The 21,273-nt window shown below is 33.9% G+C and overlaps 1 protein-coding gene across 5 annotated transcripts; it reads left to right on the top strand.

Moving 5' to 3' along the window:
• The first annotated feature begins 16,330 nt into the window (after positions 1-16,330).
• Positions 16,331-20,565, top strand: LOC105802621 (probable lipid-A-disaccharide synthase, mitochondrial). 5 transcript variants are annotated; one of them, XM_012634376.2, is made up of 9 exons: positions 16,332-16,683; positions 17,020-17,119; positions 17,385-17,490; positions 17,595-17,818; positions 18,050-18,128; positions 18,534-18,772; positions 19,237-19,463; positions 19,657-19,845; positions 20,365-20,565. In XM_012634376.2, the coding sequence occupies exons 1-8, from the start codon at positions 16,445-16,447 to the stop codon at positions 19,841-19,843; spliced, it is 1,401 nt and encodes a 466-aa protein (XP_012489830.1). In that variant the 5' UTR covers positions 16,332-16,444; the 3' UTR covers positions 19,844-19,845; positions 20,365-20,565. The 5 variants fall into 5 exon arrangements, with proteins under 5 accessions (XP_012489840.1, XP_012489830.1, XP_012489820.1 ...); XM_012634366.2 differs by having other exon boundaries at positions 19,657-19,891; XM_012634386.2 differs by lacking the exon at positions 20,365-20,565 and having other exon boundaries at positions 16,331-16,683; positions 17,026-17,119; positions 19,657-20,140.
• Positions 20,566-21,273: the final 708 nt, after the last annotated feature.

Genomic DNA, 21,273 nt, shown 5'->3' with positions numbered 1-21,273 from the left:
TCTTTCAACTACGACCTCCCTAGATAATTTCTCTGCCTTACCCTTAGTGACCACCAAAGGCTCAGCTAAGTCCTTATTCTTCTCCCACAAGTCTTGGTTTTCTTCCTTTAGCTTGGAATAGAGCTCGCAGGCTCTCTTTAGGGCTCGCACGACATTCTGGTAAGAGTCATCAAACTCCTTCTTGCTAGCTTTAGCTCCGCTTATGCCTTCATCGAGACCCAAACCAACCATGCTAGCCTCAGCCAAGAGAACTTGTAAGGACAAAGCTAGTTCTTCTAGAGAAAGCTTCTTCACACCATTAGATGAATCAGCCGAACACATGCAATCCTTAGTTACTTTTAGCAAAGAGGCCATCAGATGGTTGGTGACATCGTTGGGACTATAAGGGAACTCTTTTGTGCTCAGGTGCTCACGCTAAGGGAACAGTTTGCTAGTCTCACCACCTATCCCAACAAATTTTACGAGTGCACCAGCAATACCATCCTCTACAATGGTACCAAAAATGCCGTCATTCGAAGGTCCCTCCGTGGTTGGGGTTAAGAAGGATAAGTAAAGGGTGAGTTAGCAGGAATAGCATGTGATAAACTTACATGGACAACTACAAGTGAGCTCACATGAACGACATAGGGTAAGTTCGCAATAAGGGAAACAAGAACGGTGACCACAATAGTAGAAGGCCCAGCATGGTCTGTCCTCTTTTTATGATGTTGTTATAATATTACATAGTGTTCCTCTTCCATGCTGCTTACCACAACATTAGTAGCCCCCGAACTAGTCTTGCACTTCTTCCCCATATCCAACATAAAAGCTCGCACGTCCATGTATTTGTCGATTTCCTGTAGCAAACTAGTAGGCTCCTCCGAACTGTCTTCATTGTCCGATTTGTTCTTGCACCACCAATAATTATAATATCAGCAGTAGTAGGAAGCAAGTTAGGGTTCGTACCACTTTCCACATGTGGCGAAGGCAGTGAGAACCAAGGACGAGGACTCATTTTACAATAACTATAGAAATACTTTATTGGTTATTATTTGTTTCTTAACAACATCAATCCCATATCAACTTTGGCCCTATGTGGCTACGTGAACCTCTCAGGCTGCACCCCAACCGCATCAACTACTTTATTATTATCACCCGGTCTCCATCCATTGAAGCTAAAATTTTTCAAACAGAATCGAAATACATTTGTCACATCCCATATATTTTATTTATTTTATGCGCATGATTGATAATAAGGGGATTAATGGCTTAATGGTTTAGTGGTTACTTAGCTATCATAGTGGTCCAAGGTTCAAGCCTCATTGTTCACACTCTTGCATTTAATTTTGTTGACAATTTTTCTTATGCTTAATGAACATTGTCATCCACCCCTTTTTACTCCATATCCCCCTCCCTTGCCATAACCTCACCTCTTACCTTGTTGCGTGATACATTGAACCTGGCCATGGTTGACCAAGCCCTTCTCCCTTGCATTGTCATCCATACCCCCTCTCACTCTCACTTTCTTTCATTTTTTATTTTCTTTTCTCATCATTTTCTCTCATTTTTGCAAACAACTACCACCATTCTCTTAATCTTTTTCTTCCTCCACCATGACTCAAACTTCCTGCCACTGACCACCACCTCTAGTGGCTGTCGCTCCTTTACTCTTTTCATCTCCCTCCTTTCATTGTTGCTGTGAGTGCCGTCATTGTCGCCATCGTACGCCATCACAAGTCCTCCTTCATTTTTATTTAATTTTATTTCTCCTACTCCCTTCTTCCCTCTTTTTAGCCAAACCTTATAACTCCTCCATCGTCGAATCGCTATCAAGCCGCCACTGTCATTGATGACAAAAAAGATCTTTCTTTTCTTTTTTTTCCCTCTCCTTGTGTCGATTCTCACTTTTTTTAATCAAACTTATTCTTTCATTGTAATGATCCTTTCTAAATTGTTCGATTTTTCGACATCACTCCTTTCTGATTCATTGATCCATTAGAATTAATCAAGTGTAAGTAAAGATTATTTTGGGTCATAAAAACCCTTCTCCTAGTGATTCCTTAATATGGTCGGATGGTATAGTGCCATGAATCATAGTGGTATTTTGTCATTGTTATTTATTTATGAAATATAGTACTAATACTTCTTTGTATTGCTTTGAAGGATCGAACAATAATTGTAGGGGAGACCCCTAACTTTGTAAAGGAAATCCTTTTTTTAAGAGTCTTAGATCGTGGGGTAAGTGATGTTAAGACTATTAGTGATGGATCTCTTAAGTGACAAAGCATTTTCAAATATCCACACTAATACTTGTTACTTATATGATAGATCGTCTTGCGAGATAGATCGAGTGAAACCGTAAATAAGGGTTGAGGCTATTCGGATCTACAATCTAAGGTGTGGATCGATACTATTTGTTTTTTTGACATCGGTATTTTATTATTAACAAAATAATTATATTAAAATATATAAATATACTAAATATTTATGAAGAGTTGTATAACTTATCGAAATGGATACCAAGTAAGTGTTCTAACTAAGTGGATCTATGACCTACATGACAAGTGATATGCTTATGATTGTGGTTATGATATTTGTCTAGATCTCATGCTCATGATATGTGATGTATGGCTAATGTGTTATATATGATGATTTAAAAATGTGCGATTTATGTGTATATATGCATGACAAATCAAGATCTATGATTTATTGTGAAAAAACATGTTAAACATATTAAAAGTGATTATTATGTGATAAGTGATTATGAGGGAATCTTTACATGCATAAGTGTATAAGTGATCTATATGTGTTACAAGTGAAAATCGTCATATCACATGCATGGGGTGGGATTTTGTGAAAGGAGGAAACAGTGGCAGTATATCTGCAATTCAATGGTGGCTTGTCCATATCAGTGTTATCAATGGCAGTTTATCTACAAACCAGTAGCAGTTTACCTGCAAATCAGTGGTGGCTTATCCACAAATGGTGTTTTGGATGGACAAGTTCTAGGGTACTCGATATTGGTGTCTAGCGGGGATGGGTAAGAACTTTATAAAATGTGCATTGATTAAAATATGCATCGATATGTTCATGCATAAGAATCAGTGTTATATTCCATGATTTTGATGAATTATGATTATGTCATGATTGATGTATTGTATTTGATATCTATGCAAATATATATTATGTGTTGATCTCACATTGAGCCTTTTAAAGGTCACCCACATTACTTATGTGTTTCAGATAATCCTCGTGGTTAGGACTCAGATTCGACCATCGAAGAGGCTCTCAGAAATAAACAATTTTTATGGTTATAGACTATTTTATATTTTTGGAACTTTCGTGGACTTTTAAATTTTTATTCTGGGACTTCAATTGTGGTTTATCATTAAACTGTGGCATGAATGTTTTATTTTTAAAAAAAATTCTGTGGACAATTTGACATTTTGCATGGTTTTAATATGGATGAATTGTTTAACTGTTTTCTTAATAAAATCCGTTTTCCACAAACTTTTGATTAAACTTGAATTTTTAATATTGTCGTAACGTTTTTCAAAAATAAAATTTCTTCTCAAGTTATGTTTTAAAACAACTGTGTTCAAAGGAAATATTAAGCATGTATTTTCAAAAATTAGACCTGATTATTTTAACTCATGTTTTAGCCATTTCCATGGTCCATGTGATCACTTAGATTGGGCCATAACTTCTAGGCCCAATTTGAGGGGTTACAACATTCCTCGCGGTTAAGACATCCTCTAAATTTAGAACGCGGCCCTTGTGAAACCTCTTAAATTACACCCAACCCTCTCTAGTCATAATGTTTCATTGAGTTAAACACATGTCCTTACTTGGTGAGGACCACTCCATGGGGAAACCGAAGCCATTGGTAAGCTTACACTTCACCCTAATGTACTTCTCTGAAATCAAGCGAAGGTTACAGCACTTGTTGGAAATGATAGATTCCACATCTTTGCGAGGGGTAAAGTAGTAGATACCTAATGAACTCCCTCAGTTGTGGGCCTTTAGTTAGTACAAGTTTTGGAAAACAGTATGCAAGCCATCGCGGTCCACTAAGAAAACCCAGACAACTAGCCAGGTGTGATCCCGTAATCTTCAAGTAGGTGGCAGAAGAAATAATAAAGAGGCAAATGAAACTCAGCCTCTATTACGTGGAAGGGAAGAAGAAAATTGTTGTCGTTGGTGTTGCTCAGATGATGTGAGCCCATAAGAACTGAAAAATCATATGCGAAATTGGGGATTTTAATCCCTCGTACTTCTAATGTTCGAAACGCTTCCTCCGTCTTCGTAGTATAGGTGTAGAAATTAACCTCGATAGGAACCCCTACTACGTGCTGTTGCGTGGATTGCTTGGACTTATCTGGCGACTACTACCTCCCCTAGTTCTAGTTATGATCATAACAGAAGAAGAAAGAATACCCAAAGTAGAAAAATTCGCAGAAATTTACCTTAAAGAAAACGTTCTTTGTCGAATGCAACAGTTGAAAATGTTTAAAACAATGATTTTTAAGGCTTCATAACCCTCCCCTTTTTTAAAATTTTTTTGCTCTTATACTTTAATGATTCGAATAACCAAGGACAAAGGAATTGTTAGATCTGAATGGGTATAATCCCCTTGTACACGTGGCAAGGTGAACACTAGGCACCAGTGACCAATGCGTGTTTGGTAAGTTTTTCAAATTTACAATGAAGCACCACTTTATAACCTTTCTTAGAACCACTAGAGGGACTATATTGTTATAGTATATCTGATTGCCAACTCGAAACCCAGATATAACCTGGGCTACCGACCCGCAACCCGAGTTTGGACCTCATTGGGTGGATACGCTAAGGGGCTCGCGGGGTGAGCTCACGAGCCCAGTTCGCATATCCCTGGGTGTTTTCAAGCATAAGGTACAAACCAAACGAGTAAACTGGCAAATACCTAGACCAACAAACACGTGTTAAGTTTAGGACAACATACGTGGTGACATGCATGGAGCCTACCAAAAAAGTCAAATTCATGAATAGTAACCATGGCATATAAATATCTATTCTCCTCACCAAGAAGGTACACAACAAAACCACTCAAAAATGATTATTACATTTTTAAATTGATAATTTTTTTTTTGAAATTTAAACATTTTTACTTTGATATTGAACAAGACTTTTTTTTTTAATTTTAAATTCATCTCCAATTTTAAAAAGGAAAGAAAACGTTTTTCACCCGAAGAAAGGATAGTAAAGTTTATATTTACATTTCTAAAGTTTAAGATTTAATGTGGAGGATATAATTGCAAGGAAGACCCTTCATGTTTCTTCTTATGTAAAAAGGTGCTCTGCATGAAACAATTGTATATTTCCTACATCTTATACAAATAATTGTCTACAATTTAAATGTGAAGCACATAATTGCATAAATAACATATTGGTCCCATAACAAAATTTCTAATTTATCTATTTATAATGTTTATAATTTCATTTATCTATCCATAGCCACTTCCTAACCAATAAATAGGAGAATAATATGCTTCAACACACTCTAACCCACGTCCTCCTACATTAACAACAATATCTATACCAATTGAACTAAAATTTCATCTACAACTACCCACTTATCTTTAAAATTATCCAATGTTGTTAAAAGTTACATGCATATATATAAAGAGAGAGAGATGTCAATATTTCTAATTTTAGAAAAGCTTTAAATCTTTTAAAAAGTATTTAAGCTATTCTAAATAGGAAAAACAGTAGGAGGTAGTTAGATAATGGGTCAGAAGAAAACTGGAAATAAATGGCAGCAAAATCTGGTTTAGCTATAATATTGATAAAATTGAAAGGTTGACAGCTGAAGCAAGCACCACCCATTATTCCACAAGGCAAAGCCCCATCATTTATAATTAATATTATTAAACACTCCATTGGGTTTCATTTACTGGAAGTGAAGAAATGGGGTTACTGTTTTGAGAGAGACATGAATGATGAACGAGTATCGTAACTGTAAATCTTAAAGGCTCTGATGTGTGTGTGGGAATATGACTCTCTAAATAAATATCTGAATCTCAATGCATCAATCAATACAGGCTCCACTCAACAGACAAAGAGGCTTTGATTTTGTCACGGGACTCATTCAAATCTATTAGGATTTATGACCTATATATATTTAAATTGATTAATTTAATTTATATGCAGTTTAAATTTTATATAAAAGATTTCATAGAACCGTTAAATTGTAAGTGATTTTTTAAATAACAAATGTTAACTATAATTTAATTTGGTCTTAATTTTTTTAATAGTACCGCAATTAAATTATTCATTTAATAGTAGAGGGTTAATTTGATCAAGTCCCTATAATAAAAGACCTCTCAAATATATTTATCATATATTATATTAATATATATTTACAATATATTCCAGTTTTACTTGAATAAAGAAAGAACTCTTCACCTTTGTAAAAATAGAAAGAAACCAATCTTAGATTAGATTTAGTTAATGTTGTAATATAGCTCATATTTAATTAGGATTAGAACTTTTAGTTCAAGCTTGTACAAACGTTTAAATTTATGATATTATGTCAATTAAACAATCGAGCCTCATTCAATTAATTTAAATATGTTGATTTTCTTTTTATAGGGAATCCAATTTAAAATTTTAAGAGGATACTCTATCAAACTTAAATTATAAATTTAAAATTATTATTTTTTATTCAATTCAATTATACCCACAAATGTTTCTCAAGATTTTATCAGCTTTGTACCCAAAAAAAAAAAAATTATGAGATGGAGGTCCATCTCGCTTTCAAACCCAAACCCAATTTTGTTTGGGAAAAGTGAACGATATTAAATAAAAACTAAATTATACTTCGATACATAATCGATTTTTGGGCATCATCCAAAATTAGAAGAATTAAGCTATCGAGAGGATTAGAACAAATACAAAACAAAGAATTTGGTTAATGAGTAATTTTTTATAATATTTTTGTTTTAATTTTATATTAATCATGTGAAATAGTTTTTTTGGGCAAAGATAAGTAGACGAATTACAATCGTTATTTATTACAACGGTCAAATTTGTGACATTGAAATTGAGCTCATTTTTGCATCAGCCCAATCTATAGTGTCACATCCCAAAAATTGGGTTAGTGAAACCAAGAGTAGTCACGTCCTAATTTTGAGTTAAGATTGTGGAAATTTTGTCAAGTGAAGTGATCTGATTCAGTGGTTAAGTGTTGTGCTTATGTGTCAGAGGTTTTGAGTTTGTATCCTTTTCCTTGCATTTGTATTATTTTTGCCTAAACCCCTATCTTCGAATATTGGCTTGAAATTTAATTTTGAGCAACTGATAGTAGAATAAGTCTACTAGTTTAGTGGTAAGGCTTCAGTTTACCCTTTAGTCTTATGTTCGAATCATTACGTGAGTAAATGAGAATCATTTTTGCCAATTCCCTAGTGTGTCGCCCATGTAGTGGAGTTTGAGTTGAATTCAGAATTTGGAAGTCTGATGGGTGGTTAGTTGGTGGAATTTAATGAGATTTTATTTTTGAAAATTTATCCCAAAAATTTCTCCCACTCAACCATCCACCTCTCCATTTTTCCCCAAAACACTCATTTTGTTTTTCACGTTAATTGCTTTCAGGAAAACCTTCTCAGATTTTTTCTTCTCTCTTATTCTTGGTTACAGTAAATAACTTCGTGTCGATTTTTCCTTTGCCTTTTTCGCAAAACTTTCTTAATCGATTTTGTTTTCTTTTTATTCTTAATTGTTACTCTTGTTCTGTGGTGCTGTTCTTAAACCGTGTAGTGGTTCGGTAAGGTTTTCTGTTTTGCTGTAAAATACCATTGTTGTTGTTAGAAGTGTATTATTTGGTCTAATTGTTTCGTGTCTTGTTAGGAGAAGTTGGTGAGTGAACGATGTTTTTCCAGCGATTTAGAAGATTTGTAGGACTACCATTACTATTTAGGGTAAGTGATCGAATGCCGAAAGTTGAATTTCGATTTGTTAAGGCATGTTATTGCAATTATGACTGATTGATTCATTGAATTTTGTATATCATCGTTAATTGTTTGTGTTGAACAATAATTTTAGGTTCTGGAAGTGTGTTGTTACGTCGAGGTTTAAAAATGTTCAGGTGTGTAACAAAAAACTCGAAAAAAAGTAAACGATCCGATACTGAAAAGTGAATTGTCGACACCATACGGATTAGGTTGGTTAGGCCGTGTGGGCCACACAGGTTGGGCTAGTTAGGCCGTCTGGGCCCATTTTTTAAATATTTTATCTAGGTCCATATTGATGTGTGATTTGTGTTTAGTCACTCCGTAGGGTCCGTATTGTTTAAATCTGACTTTAAATATGATATTTTACTACTATATGTGATATCGATTATGTATGTAAATTAACTGCTAGCATGTCAAAATTGGATATTCGTATTTGATCAGTAATATGATAATTTTGTTAGTATGTTCTGATATCAAATGCATGTATAACACATGTCTATTTGTTATCTATTAGTATGTGCATATGAGTGCGTAATACATTCTGACATGTGCATTGCAGTGGGATAATGATGTGATGGAGGAAGTGTTCTGGCAGTTTAACTGCATACAAATATTAGTACGCCATTATTGTCGGGCAATCTGGGATGACTTATTTTGTGGTATTAACCACATATCTGATCTGGTGGCTTGACCACACTTATTTGATTCTAGCGGATTACTGCATTATTTCTGGCAGTTTGACTGCGCTACTCTAAAAAGTGACATACGTTCACTTAAAAGTGTGTGGGGTCGGATGGGCTCTTGTAGTCCTATTGGTGTGTATTAGTAGGACAAAGATGATGTGTAGCGGATGGGGGTAGGATCTGTGTCTACATTTGTTTCCGCATTTGTATCTGCATCAATATCTGTCTCTAGAACTGCATCTACGTTTGTATTCAAAAACTGCATCTATACTTGTATTTGTATCTATTTTGTTTGTTTGGGTTGTGTACACACTGAGCTTGTAAGCTCACCCAATTTTTCTGACTTTTCAAGTAATCAACAAGTTTAGGACCGAACGGTGCGCGAGAGCTTGGACTGTTTTCTTAGTTAATTAAATACGGTGTTTTACGTTATTAATTTTTTGGACTGTAAATTTGTTTTTACACTTTGTTTTCTATTTTTGTTTTGTTCGTCGATTTTTGGTATTTTTAACGTAAAACTACAAAATCATACGAGTTAACGAATTAAAATTCGGCTTTCAACTAAAATTCTGTAAATTTTCTACTGCTAAACTAAAAATGTGATTAAGTGATTTTATTATAAAATAAGTGTTTTTAGGTATGATATTTTCTAAAGAATGCACGAAAGGTTTAGCTAAAAATTATTATATTCTAACCATTCGTTTTCTGAATCTTTGTTTTCCAAAATAAGATGTGGTACAAGAACAAAGGGTTAAAGTTTTAAAATATATCAACGTCACCTTCACACTCGGGTCATAACTTCTAAGTCGGGTGTGGGGTGTTACATACAAAATTCGCTTTCAACTAGAGCATCAAATTGAATGAGCTTTTATCAAGAATTAGAAGAAAAGTCTCGATTTCAAGCCAGAGGAGAATTTCAAGCTGGAAATATAAATATCTAACATCAATGAACCCTGTTAGATATGATACATTTTAACTCAAAGTTGACACGGATGTCAAGTTAATGCTTGATACACATTGCTCAACTAGAAATGTTATACTAGAGTTATATGTCTAGTTTGTCAATGTAAAGGAAAGTGGTCCGGGTTTGAAAACAATTCCTGTTAATTTGTTTCAGGAACAGGAAGCAAAGAGTCCAACCAGACAGTTGTGCGGTGGTTTCATGATGTTGTTACAAAGTTCGTATTAGGGAATTCCAGAATCATCAATGGTAAGACATTTCTTGATTTCAACCCTCCATCTCAACTTTGGTGTATAGTCGAGGTTAGTTGGTAACCTTAACACGGAAACCCCAGCACAACATTCTATGAATGCTTTTGATTTCAACTTCAAAATGTCGATGTTTTATATTGGAAACACTTATGTGGGTATACCATTAAGTTACACGAATGGGAAATCCATAAGTAATATTGGTTTTAATGTAGGATTGATGAGAACAAATGATGTTCTCGTACAACCTACAACGATGAAGGGACATCCAATCCTAGACATAAAACCACAACTGAGGTTCGAAGAGAAAGTTGAGAACGAAGAGGAAGTTGAAACCCACGATGACCCAATCAGGGAGCCCGGGCTGGATGGTTTAGAAATTGAATTATTTTTTGAAACAAAGGTTATTCCTACTAAACCAGAGGGTAGTGATTCTGACAGTGAAGGTACAGATAATGCTAGAGGAACCAAACCAAATTTTATGGCGTATGAACCTTCACCTCAAATGCTTAATGTCGACATTGATGCTCAAGATGAGTTAGAATTTCCAAAACTTCCTAATAAAAGACCAGGCCATATGAGTTATTCTACAACTTTCGGTGATTGACAAGTTGGAATAGAGCTTTTCTCCAAAGATGTTGTTGCTATTGCAGTGAAACGGTCTACCATAAAGTATGAGGTTAATTTCCATGTTACAAAATCAGAAGCAAAAAAATTGGGTGAAGGGTGCAATGCATAGTAGTAGATGTCTTTAGAAAATCATGGCATCGATGAAAAAAAAGACAAGATTCTGGATGATAAACATTCATAATCTTTACCAAGAATCAATAAGTACGTCTCAATCCCAATGTTTCATCTCGAATCTCTATAGAATTTTTGTCTAATGATAATCTTGCAATCGTTCAAACGATCTTTCTCAGTTCTTGTCGATAACTCCCATAAATCTTGAATGATCTTGAGATAAACTATTAATTCTTGTGTAAATGTCATTTGAATGACTCGTTTTAGGTGAATCGAACCAAATTTTATCGCGAGGAACATCGATCGGGCTCCTAGAGAAAGGTGTGTGTATTTTACAAGTGAATCAGGGCAAACCGTGTTTAGGAATAGGGCCACACGATCTGCCACACGGGTGTATGGACCACACAGCCCCTCACATGACCATGTGGCTCTGAAACCTTAGGCTAGTTCAAATCTCACACGGCCTAGACCCTTTCACACAGTTGTATCTCCCCTGTAGGTTGAATTTACATTTCTCACACGGCCACAGTCTGTTACGTAGCCTGGCCACACGGTCGTGTGTTATACCTAGCTTTATTTGATAATATGTTTTGATATAACAAATTAAAATATTTTGAATAAAAGGTAAAGTTGAACAAAATTGGCAAAATGATAAAATCAAGTTGAAATGGTTTCAATTGAGTTAAACATTTTCAATCAAATTAAAATTATTTTAAAACAAGTCAGTATTGCTTCAGGCCAAAAAGTATTGGCCAAGTTGACATTCTAAAATCGATACCAAATTGACATTCTATTTTCAACCAATTCAACTAAGTATCGATCCAATATCAATACTTTTCATATGGTATTGATAAAAGTCCATTTGTATTGATATCTTTAGCTCCAACGGTCTCTGAAGTTTGCATTAAGTGCTAATAGTATTGATACTCGTAGACAAAGTATCAATACCTTTTGTTGCAGGTGAATTTAATGATATGGTATTTTTACATTTTGTTTTCAACCAATTTAGCTAAGTACTGATACTTTTCCTAGGTATCGATAAAAGTCCATTTGTATTCGATATCTTTAGCTCCAACGGTCACTGAACTTTGCATTAAATGCTAATAGTATTGATACTCATAGACAAAGTATCGATACCTTTTGTTGCAAGTAAATTTAATGATCTGGTATTTTCATCTCCAACGGCTCTATTTATTTTCTCAACAACCACAACGGTTGGAAATGAATTAGAGGGTATAAATTTCATCTTCCAAAGGTCCTACAACAACACAAGACATCATCAAGCTTAAAGACTAATCAAAACAACCTTAGTGTTTAATTCTTTCATACTTTTTTTGTACACACTTGTGAGCTTTCATTGTTATTCTTTAGCTCAAGTGTGTTCTTGTTTACTTGTACTTAACTGGCAAACATTTTGATCTTGTAAAGATTACTTCTTAGTTTGCTATTTGTTATTCTCTTTGAGAAGATTGAATCTTAAGGTTTGGGTAGAAACCATAAGGGAGTTGCAATATTAAGATATTGGGTAGTAATCTTAAGGGAGATTGTGAGGTTAAACCTTGTCCTCAAAAGTTGGTGAGGTTAAACCTTGTCCTCAAAAGTTGTTAACTTAGTGAATTTGGAAAAAATCTTTAGTTGTGGAAAGCTAAGGTAGTAGAGTAGGCAATTGGGGCTAAAGCATTATAAATCGTTGTGTTCTTTGTTGAATAATATTTCTTTGCTTTCACAATTTTCTTAAAGACCAATTCACATTCCCTCTTGGTGATTTCGAGTTGATTATTCGAACAAACACTATGTAACCTTTCCACACAACTATAGCCTTCCACACGGCCTGCCACACGGTCGTGTATCCCCTATTTTACAGATTTACCTAAAATTTTATGATTTGTTCAGTTTAGTCCATGAATGGTTCCCAAATTATTTTTAGTTTTTTATTTTATTCAATTAAGCCCCTGATAATATGAATAATGTTAGAATTCATGATCTAATTGACTAAATTAATATATATTTGTATGAATTGTGAATAATACATATATCTATTGTATCGGTATATGTGATTGTCCGTACAAGCATGTATTATATTACTGTTAAATTGAACACTTAATAAGATTGACTTTTGCTATTGAATTACCTGTTATAAGCATATTATTTGCTACTGTATTGAACTGTTATAGGCATATTGATTGCTATTATATTGTTCTATTAAAAGCATAATTAAATGATATCGTATTTATCTGTTTTGAGCTTTCCATATTGTATTGCATGGGGTGGGACGTTTTGAATGGAGGAAGTAGTCAGTGGTTTATCTACTCGACCAGTAGTTTATCCACAACGTAATTTACTTGGCAGTTTATTTGCTCAACTAGTGGTTCATCCACAACGTATTAGCAGCTTTTATTTACACAGACGGATGGTTTATCCACAAATATATTCTTATCATTAGCAGTCATCTGTAATGATCAGTGGTTCATCCACAACATATTAGCAGCTTTTATCTGCACAGACAAATAGTTTATCCACAAATATATTTTATCATTAACAATTCATCTGCAATGATCAGTGGTTTATTCATAACATGGTGTAAAGGTAGAGGAGTTCTGGGGAACTCCTACAATAGTGCGTAGCAGTATTGAATTGAAATTGCATTGCAGTCATAATACATATGCATGTCTTTGAATATTGAGATATTTTGTTAATGAATTGATCTGATTTACTGATATTTTGTATTGCTAATTAATTGTGATTTATTCTATGAGTTAATTTTATGTATGATTTGTCTACTATTTGCATTGATTTTCTTATGATGGAACTCACACTGAGCTACATAGCTCACTCCCCTTTTAATTTCCATCTTTATAGACAACCCACCAGGTTAGGACGCGGACGTGATATATGGAGGGGCTCAGCTCGGATCTATTTTTTTAATATTTTAGATCTATTATTTGATAATTTATTATTCAGAGTTTGTATTATTTTATTTTGAATTGTGACATTAGACATTAGGTTTTAGTTTTATGTAGCATGCATGACATTTATGTTGTTTTTAATTTAATTTTAAAATGTTAAACTACAGATTTTAATTATCTATGAATGAAACATAGATTTTATTAAAACTAAGTAAATATCACTTTTTCGTTGCTAAGTTTGTAAATAAGTTTTGAAAGAATAAATAAATTAACTAAGTTTTTAAAAATAGTCACCGTTATAAGAAAATTGTTAAAATTAATTGATTGTTGTTAACTCATATGTTTTTTTTTCTGAAAATAGGCTAAGTTCTCTTCTAAAATAAACAAATATTTTAAAATTACTGTTTTATAAACTCCAATTGTACTAGGCCATCTCGGTGGCTGATGTAATCTCACGAATTTGAGTCTAACATCTAGGTCGAGATGGGGAGGTTACAACTAAATTGAATAAAATAGAAAATAACATGATTTGATTGATATGAGGTACCTGGTATGAAATTGAGTTAGAACATGTTATATGTTGTATTGGAATGGTGAATTGAGAATGATAGAATGTGAATTGAACTATGTGATGAAATTGGAAATTTGTTACCCTATTAATTGTATAGGTTTATACTACATGTTTATACTTCGATTTATTCGATGATGCACTTACATGCTAGTATATTTGCTTCGGTACATCCAATGATGCACTTATGTGAAAGTATATTTGCTTCGGTTTATCTGATGATGCACAATGTGTGCCAGTATAATTGCTTCGATTCGTCCGATGATGCACCTTGTGTGCCAGTATAATTGTTTTGGCTTGCTCGATGATGCACTATGTGTGCTAGTATCTTTCCTTCGATATATCCAATGATGCACTATGATGCTAGATTGAGATGTAGGTTGACTAATCTGTGTATCCGTCTTGAAATTCGAGTCAGGTTAATAAGGTTATATAAACATGATTTGGCTATATGGTTGATTGAAATGAAATGTGAATTGATTTGATATATTTGCACACATATGAAATGTGATAATTGATAGCATGTGAAAGACCATACGAAATGGTTAAAAGTGTACCCTGGGGACTGATTGTGTTAAATGAGCTTATAAGCTCAGAAATGATAGAAATGTGATATGAAATTATGATCATAGGAAATGAATAAGCATATGTCCCTATAAATGACAATGTGAATTGATGAAGTTGTATAAAATATGAATGAAAATGAGATTAAATATCAAATTGGTACATAAATGTATATGTAAGTAATTGAATTAAATATGTTATATTTTGTTAATAGAATGGATGATATAAATGTTAGTTTGACTATCAAATGGAATTTTGTAGTAGAATGAAATTTTTATATTGAATATGCAAATTGTTTTAATTGAATTGTAGCATATTTGGATTGAATTCTTATATTGATTATTGCTTATGTTGTGACTAGAAATATGAAATTTATCACTGATCGTAATTGTTCAACGTAAGGTTTGTTTTATCTATGCGCAGGTATAGTAGATTCCAGATAGATTGAGCAGTTGATCCAACATCTAGCTAACAATCTGCGACTCAGCAAAGTTTGTAAAGTTCTCTTTTGATTAGTATATGGTATGTACATAGGGTTTAAGCAGGTTTTGTATCGAAAATGGTTGAATTTAAAACTTGGTTGCTTGATGTTGTTTTGAAGTATCATTTTGGCATATTTTAGCTTGAATGTAGTTAGCATATTATTGTTTTTATTGTAATTGAAATGTAAAGTATTATTATAGATCTCGTCACATCGCAACGAGAAGCAGCTCAGGATTCACGTTGCGACAATGTGTACTCGAGGTCACGACAAGATTTACTTAGTATGTTACGTCGTGACGAGGAATCCTCGACATCACGATGTCAACCTGAGATTTTGAAATATTTATGATTTGGTCCTAATTCGATCTCAGGTTAACATTAAAGCTTTCGTAAGCTTGAAGACTCAAAAAGGTTTGTAAATCACATCATATTCATGAATAGCTCGTAACTAAATGTGCATTGGTATAAATTGATTCTATTTGACTGTAGTTGCTCTGGCAACGAATGTGACATCTTGTAGCTCAGACCCGACGATTGAGTCGGGTATGAAGTGTTACACTATATATAATATTTTAGCTTCTACTTTAAGTAAAGAGGATAGAATAAAATTTTAACATTTTAATAATATTCATAAAATTTAATTTAATTTAAAAATATGTTATAGGAAAAAGAAATTTAAAAAAGTTTATAAAATAATAAGCAGAAAGGAGAAAGGCAAGAAGGCACAAGTTTGTCAGGAAAAGTTATTGTAAAATTTATATATGTTATCTTTTTTCTTTTCTTGCCATATGTTATCGTTTTGGTTCATGTAGAAGAAAACATGTTAGTAAAGAAATGCAAATGGTGCTTTCAAAATGAAGCTTATGAGAATCAACATCCATCTTCATAACCATAAACTAATTTAGTCAAGTTAGCTTTATTATTATTATTATTTTTATGTAATATATTAAATGATTAAAATTAAATAAATTATTTTTAAGTATTGATTAAAAGGTAAAATTAATTAGAAATCATTTGATTAGAAAATAATTTTAAAAAATAGAAACTAAAACCACTGATATTCCTAGTAAAAATAGAAGATATGGAATTAATATCCAAAATTAATAATATTAACCAGGCCCTTTATGTGAGTCCATGTTTGCATCAGACATGGGCCTTTGTTGTCTCGAAACTGTTGGGTCCTTTACATTGCTCTCTTGTTTTCTTCGAACTGCAAACTAAACTGCGGAAGGGTGTTGCAGCAACTGCACTAGACGACTCTTGCTTCCATCACATTTCCTTTTCAACTGTTCTCATAGAAATACTATACCGAAGATATCGATGTGGTTGGCAGCGATTCGATTTGTGAATATATTTAAGAATAGCATTTGTTGGAAGACCCCATTGAGGAGATATTTATGGGTTTCAAGCAAATCCTTAATAGACAGAGCCGCCAGTGAAGGGGAGTTGAGAGTGTTCATTGTTGCAGGAGAGGTTAGTGGAGATTCCATTGCCTCTCGTCTTATGGCTTCCTTAAACAAGATTTCCCCTCTTCCTATCCGCTTCTCGGGTGTAGGCGGGTATACTTTTTAACTATATATCATTGCCTTTGTATTTTTAGCATTAGCTAGGTGAATTTTGAGTATGGGTTTTATTTATTTTTGCTGAAAAAGAGTAATAAAAATAAGTAAAAAGGAAAGGGCATACGTGAAAGAACTCAGGAAAGCTATTTCCATTCTTTATATCATCTATCTGTTTCAGTAGATTAAAAAAAGGTGGGCGGGAGGGGGGGGGGGCGGGGGAGATTTATGTCCATATGTGTTGCAACTAGGCAACTTGGCAGAATCAATTTGATGTTAGTTATCTGAACTCTCATGGGGTTCTTTCTAAAGTATTTTCTCTGTGTATATAATAAGGTCCAGGATGTCCAATCAAGGCCTGAAATCCTTGTTCCCAATGGAGAATATTGCGGTAATGGGAATCTGGGAATTATTACCACACTTCTATAATTTCAGAGTGAGTAGTTTGGAACCAAGGTGATTGAACCTTTACCATAAAAGTTTGCACTACCAACAACTGTTGGTTAAGGCACATTGCACTTCCAAAGGGAGAACTCAGGTTCGAATCTCAGAGACGACTTTGTTGGGAGAGGCAGCCATGACTCCTGAAAAGATTAGTCTTCGTGGACCATAAAATGAACCTGGAGGATTCCTTGAAAAAAAAAAAAAAAAAACTTTGCACTAAACTACTGATGGACCATTTGTATTTGATGAAATGTCAGGTAAAATTGAAGGAAACTGTGGAGGCTGCATTACAGTTCCAGCCTCACGTGGTTGTGACGGTGGACTCCAAGGGATTTTCTTTCCGTCTACTTAAGCAGTTACGGGGTAATATCACCAATTTGTTGGAGTTAGGATCAATTTTTTGTGTATTTGCATATTGTCTGTGCAATATTATGTGCCGGAACATAAGGAATGTTTATTTTTTGCAGCTAGATACAACCAACAAAGGTCAGATAGACCAGTACTCTTTCATTATGTTGCACCATCATTCTGGGCATGGAAAGGAGGTGAAGCAAGACTCAAAGGCCTATCAAAATTTGTGGATTATGTGTTCTGTATACTTCCCAATGAGGAAGCAGGTTGTAAATTAAATGGATTGAATGCAACTTTTGTTGGTCACCCCATTCTGGAAGATGTTTTAGAGCTGAACATGGTATGAATTCACATTCCGCTGTCGTAGTATATATTGGTATCATTTTATCTTCTTGTATAAATTGTTATAGTATGGGATTGTTCTGTTTCCTAAAACTTAATAGGGAGTTCAAGTTTCAATACTTATGATTTTGCTTTCTCCAAAAGTTTTTTGCAAGAGTACATATGTTCCTATTGGCACGTGTATGTATGGTTATTTTAGCATTAACAAAGGAGAAATATGTATGCTTAGGGAAAGGAAACTGCATTGCATGAGTGGAAGATAACCGGAAATGGTGAAGATTTTCGAAAAAAATATGCCATAGCTTCAGGTAATGTGGAGATAACCTAGTAAAGTTCTAGGAAGTTGGCAGTTTTTGTTTTTTTTTTTTTTTTCTCTCTTATAGTTTAACCTTGAGTTGTCTTTTACCCTTAATCAGTTTAATGATTATAACATCTATGGTCCAACTTTCAGGCTTTTTTTTTCTTCTCTTTTTCTGATAATCATTCTATGGTAGTTCTTTTCTTGAAGTTGTTGGGATCAATCAAAACCTGCATTTTTTTTTTTAAAATCAATGAATGTATTAGAATTTAGAAACTGCTTTTGTTCATTTCTTTTTGTGTGCATGTGTATATTTGTTTGCTTATTTGTAGTGTGTACGGCTGTGAGGCACACTTGCTTAACTATAATCTATTTCTGTTCTTAAATTTTAAATAATTACTTGAAATTTATAAAGGAGCAACGGTAATTACCTTGCTACCTGGAAGCAGATTACAAGAGGTCACTAGAATGCTTCCCATCTTTTCAAACACAATGAAACTGTTAAAAGACTCTTTCCCTGAGCTGGTAACGGTCATCCATGTGGCTCCCAATCAACTAGTGGACAACTATATTGCTAAAGCTGTTCATAAGTGGCCTGTGCCTGCTATATTAATTCCAGGAGGAACCCCACAGCTGAAATACGATGCATTCAATGTAAGTCCTTCAGTGCTCACAGGATATGTTTATCATTGATTGTGATTTCAGTGAGATGTTCACAGGTCACAGCTACAGTCAACTTAAGGGATTAAAGAAATTCACAGATATTCAGTTTTATAATATATTCAATTGCATTGAGGAGTTCTTCGTTCAATTGACTAGAAAATTGAACATTTTTTTTTTCCTTAGAATACTTTCGTCTGATAAACTCCAGATTCTGATTTGAGGAAATTGCAGTAATTGAATTGTCTGTTTGATTGACCATGAATCAAAAGTATTTCCAAAATGTTTGATGTAAAAGTTGCTGTGGAAGCTTATGAAAAAAATCATGTTTTCTTGGAACTTAGTTTTGCCGTATTAGTTAATCTTCTATGTTACTCATGTACTAGTAAAGCATTTGCACCCAGTAATTTAAATTTCATGGTCTTCAGCGCGATTATATTCCGATTAAATTTTTGCAGGCAAGCCTTGTTGCCTTATGTACTTCAGGAACTGTTGCTATGGAGTTGCAGCTTGCCAGGTTACCTTGTTTAGTTACTTATAGAGCTCATTTCCTTACTGAATGGTTTGTTCGCCACAAAGCAAAGATACCATACATTTCACTTCCCAACATCCTCTTGGATTCTCCTGTTATTCCTGAAGCTTTATTTCAAGCTTGCACACCTGCAAAAGTAGCATTCTTGCTCAAGTAAGATATTTTTTACGATACAAACACAGATTGGCCTTTGTAAATTTTTCATTGAGCAAGGTTTAGAAACTTTTTTTTTAGTGATGGCATTTGATGCTTTCCTCTATATTTACTGTGTCAATAAAAATGGACATCCGTGTCTCATGATTCTTAACTTGTTAAAAATGTGAATTGATGATTTGAGTCTTTGTAGGGAATTGATGAACAATACAGTACTCCAACAGCAACAAATTGCAGCTGCTGAGAAAGTTATGGAACTTCTATGCCCTCCGAACAGAACACTGAACAACACAGAACAGCAGGGTATGAAGCCGAGCCCTCCCAGTTATAGTCCAAGCATGATTGCAGCATCCACCATACTTAGCTACAAGCAGAGATGAAGGTTAGCACCTATGTTACTTATTTCTGGAGATGAGTATCCTATATGGGTATGTTTCAACTCTTGTATGCTTTATCTTTTTGTAAATATTTCTTTACGTCAGGATGATTGTACCCTGTACCATAAAATTAGAAAAATGTAGAGTCGAAACAGCAAAATCTCTTGCGAAATGTCTGAAATTTTGATGAGAACTAATCGGCATTGAGGAAAGTTGCATAAGATTCAGGAAATGTGACAAGATTGTCTCCTGTTAGAAACTGATGTACCAAATAAAATCCAATACAGAATTTTAAACTCATTTTGTTACAAGAAACATCAAAATCAGTTTAATTAAGGATTCTCAGATTAATTAGAGATTTGATCCTATTATTTCGGTTTCATGAGAGTTATCACTGAATCCTGATGTGTTTTAAACTAAATTCTAAACTCTAATTGCTCATAAATTGATGGAATTATTTTTTCATTTCAATTGATGGATTTTGTTGAAATATTTAACATATGATTTTTTATTGTCATGTTAAGGTTCCGTAATAATTATGACGGAATGCAGTTCATGGATGAAGATCAAGTGATGAAAGAAATGTAACCTCTTTTAGCCCTTGAGCTATAGTTAAATGATGACTTTGGTATTTATATTATTTTTTCTAGTAGTTTGGTCTCTGTATTTTCAATTTGTATACCTCGTTAGTCATCTATATATTTTCCATTAAAAAAGTTAAATCAGCTTATGACCCCCACACTCGATCTAATCATCAGATTCGAATGTGCGATATTACATTACGTTGTCAAAGCAACCCAAACTATTTCATTCATTTCACTAAATGCCTTAACCTAGTCGAACATCAAAATCACCAACAATAACTAAAATCATGAATAAACGCAATATCGATAATTAGAATACATTAATTGGACATGTCTCAGTTTAGTTCATGCCCCACGAGGGCATTTGTGAATCTTCAGAAATGATTAAGGACTTGATGCTAAAACAATAGGTAAAGTTGTGATGTGGAAACAGGGGATATCATAGTGTCCCTACGTGCTTGGCTAGGTCGCAACATGAAAAGGCCTAGTTGCGATGTTGGACAAGAAAGTCGTGGCCTTGAGATAGAGTACGTCACAATGAAACTTATTGTTTGACTTCGAAAACACCAAGAATGCACCTATCTTGACCTCAAGCAATACCAATTCATTTCCATGGCTTATGGCATTAAAATTTCATGTTCTAAATAGCAGTTAACATACAAACATAACAAAATTTACACAAATCTCAAATACATCAATTTGACAAGCTAAAACATGATCAAACATTCTCATGACATAGTAATCAATGCATCCCAACCTAACAAAGTTAAATAAGTAACCTAACACTTATCAACAAGCACATTGATTCATATCTTAAGCATTAAAATTAATCACGTAACTGCTCGTTTT

Source organism: Gossypium raimondii, chromosome 7 (assembly GCF_025698545.1).
Source record: "Gossypium raimondii isolate GPD5lz chromosome 7, ASM2569854v1, whole genome shotgun sequence".
Classification (NCBI taxonomy): Eukaryota; Viridiplantae; Streptophyta; class Magnoliopsida; order Malvales; family Malvaceae; genus Gossypium; species Gossypium raimondii.
The sequence above is the reverse complement of the archived record's forward strand: the minus strand, read 5'-3'. Positions and strand labels throughout refer to the sequence as shown.